At 35.9% G+C, this 1800-nt stretch overlaps 1 protein-coding gene across 1 annotated transcript; it reads left to right on the top strand.

Annotated features, from left to right (window-relative positions):
* Positions 1-535: 535 nt before the first annotated feature.
* Positions 536-1393, top strand: LOC145048185 (histone H2A-like). The gene is made up of 2 exons (XM_078996618.1): positions 536-823; positions 1037-1393. Exons 1-2 carry the CDS (start codon positions 614-616, stop codon positions 1280-1282), a joined length of 456 nt encoding a protein of 151 aa, XP_078852744.1. The 5' UTR covers positions 536-613; the 3' UTR covers positions 1283-1393.
* The last annotated feature ends 407 nt before the right edge of the window (positions 1394-1800 follow it).

Genomic DNA, 1800 nt, shown 5'->3' with positions numbered 1-1800 from the left:
TGCGAAGACCTAGTCGAATCTAAGTAGAGGAGAATCGCCCAGACATTCAGGACAGGGGCGAGTATGAGATCGGGATGGGTTTCTCATATCCATCGAGGCAAACAAGCTGTCGTGCACAATGTAATAATTCATAAATATCTCCTTTTGAACCTTATCAACATCATAACGAAGTTTTCAACATATATTTGCAACATTTTTTTAAAGACATGTTTATCGAACATTATATTTTGTCTCTATTTAAAAAAAAAAACGAAGAAAACAAATCATCGCACAATAAAACATAAAAAAAAATGTATGATAAATAAGAACTACATAATAATGATCCGTTATACCATGTTTTCTTAGTATTTCGAAAATACGTCGCAACTCTCTTTAGCGGGAGACTTGAAATATTATTGGAATTTCAAATTGTGCTCATCTCACGCGGATCGTGATTCGACAAATCGGAACCGTTGATTATGCCTTCATCCAATGGTTGAAACAACGCAAACGATCCATAGTCCCCGCCACCCAACTCTACATAATCAAACCATGTTAATGCTTGCTCATCACTGAAACCCGAAGCCTCATTCATTCATTAACTTTTTCGTCGACGTTAATCGGAATTCAGAAGATGGAGGGAGCCGGAAAAACTAAGAAAGGTGCCGGAGGACGGAAGGGCGGTGGTCCAAGGAAGAAGGCGGTTACCCGCTCTGTCAAGGCCGGACTGCAGTTTCCCGTGGGTAGAATTGGGCGTTTTCTGAAGAAAGGACGTTATGCGCAGCGTGTTGGAATCGGTGCTCCAGTTTACCTCGCCGCTGTTCTTGAATACCTTGCTGCTGAAGTAAGTTTTATTTTCTCATCTCATTGCATTAAGCTCAATGTGGATCTGATCTTCATGGCTTCATCGGTGTCACGAATCGATGTTTTATGGCTTGATTTTGAATTAAACAAAGAAAATGGAGTTTAGATCTGATTTTTGAAGCTCTTTTGTGTTTGATATTTACTCTAATTCATGGATTATTTTTCTAATCTGCTTGATTTTTGTTGATTGCAGGTGCTAGAGTTAGCTGGAAATGCGGCTAGGGACAACAAGAAAACCAGAATCATCCCAAGACATCTTCTGTTGGCCATTAGAAACGATGAAGAGCTTGGAAAATTACTGGGTGGAGTTACGATTGCTCATGGTGGTGTTCTTCCAAACATCAATCCTATTTTGTTGCCAAAGAAGACTGCTGCAAAGGAGCCATCAATTCCTTCTAAAGCTGCTAAATCTCCAAAGAAAGCTAAGAAGTCTGAATAGATTAAGCTTTTTGAATTTTAAGCTTTTGTGAAAAATATAGGGATGGGGAGAATTGTATTTCGATGATGTATTTTACCAAAATACAAAATGTTAAACCCTTGCTTCTTACAATCTACTGTTTAGTTTGTATGATTTCAATCTTAGAATATATCTCATGAAATTTTTGTATGATAAATCTTTTAAAAATTTATGTAGATTTTCTTTCTCATGAAATTGATTTTAAGTTTATAACATCCACTCCTGCAATATGTCTAGCAAAATGAACCAACCAGGAGTTTTACCTTAGAATATATCTTCTAAATATTTATAACAACAAGAAAGAACTTAGGTGAAGTCAATCGCAATTTTTCATTTTTTTGGGTGGATGATTTACGAGTTAATACAAAGAACTAATGAAAAGAAATTCGTTAATTGTTATAAGTAAGAATCAATTTTTCAAAGGAAAATATAAATCACTCTTTAGGGTTTTGCAAGCAGTTATTGTGTTGAGAAATTGTTCAAAATTTTATGAACAGATT

This window comes from Lactuca saligna, chromosome 5 (genome assembly GCF_052625555.1).
Source record: "Lactuca saligna cultivar CGN05327 chromosome 5, ASM5262555v1, whole genome shotgun sequence".
Classification (NCBI taxonomy): Eukaryota; Viridiplantae; Streptophyta; class Magnoliopsida; order Asterales; family Asteraceae; genus Lactuca; species Lactuca saligna.
Note: the sequence above shows the minus strand (reverse complement) of the source record. Positions and strands in the feature narration are given on the sequence as shown.

Coding starts and splice junctions, on each gene's coding strand:
- LOC145048185 (XM_078996618.1), top strand. CDS start 614: ATGGAGGGAGCCGGAAAAACTAAGAAAGGTGCCGGAGGACGGAAGGGC. Junction 824..1,036: donor TTGAATACCTTGCTGCTGAA/GTAAGTTTTATT, acceptor TGTTGATTGCAG/GTGCTAGAGTTAGCTGGAAA.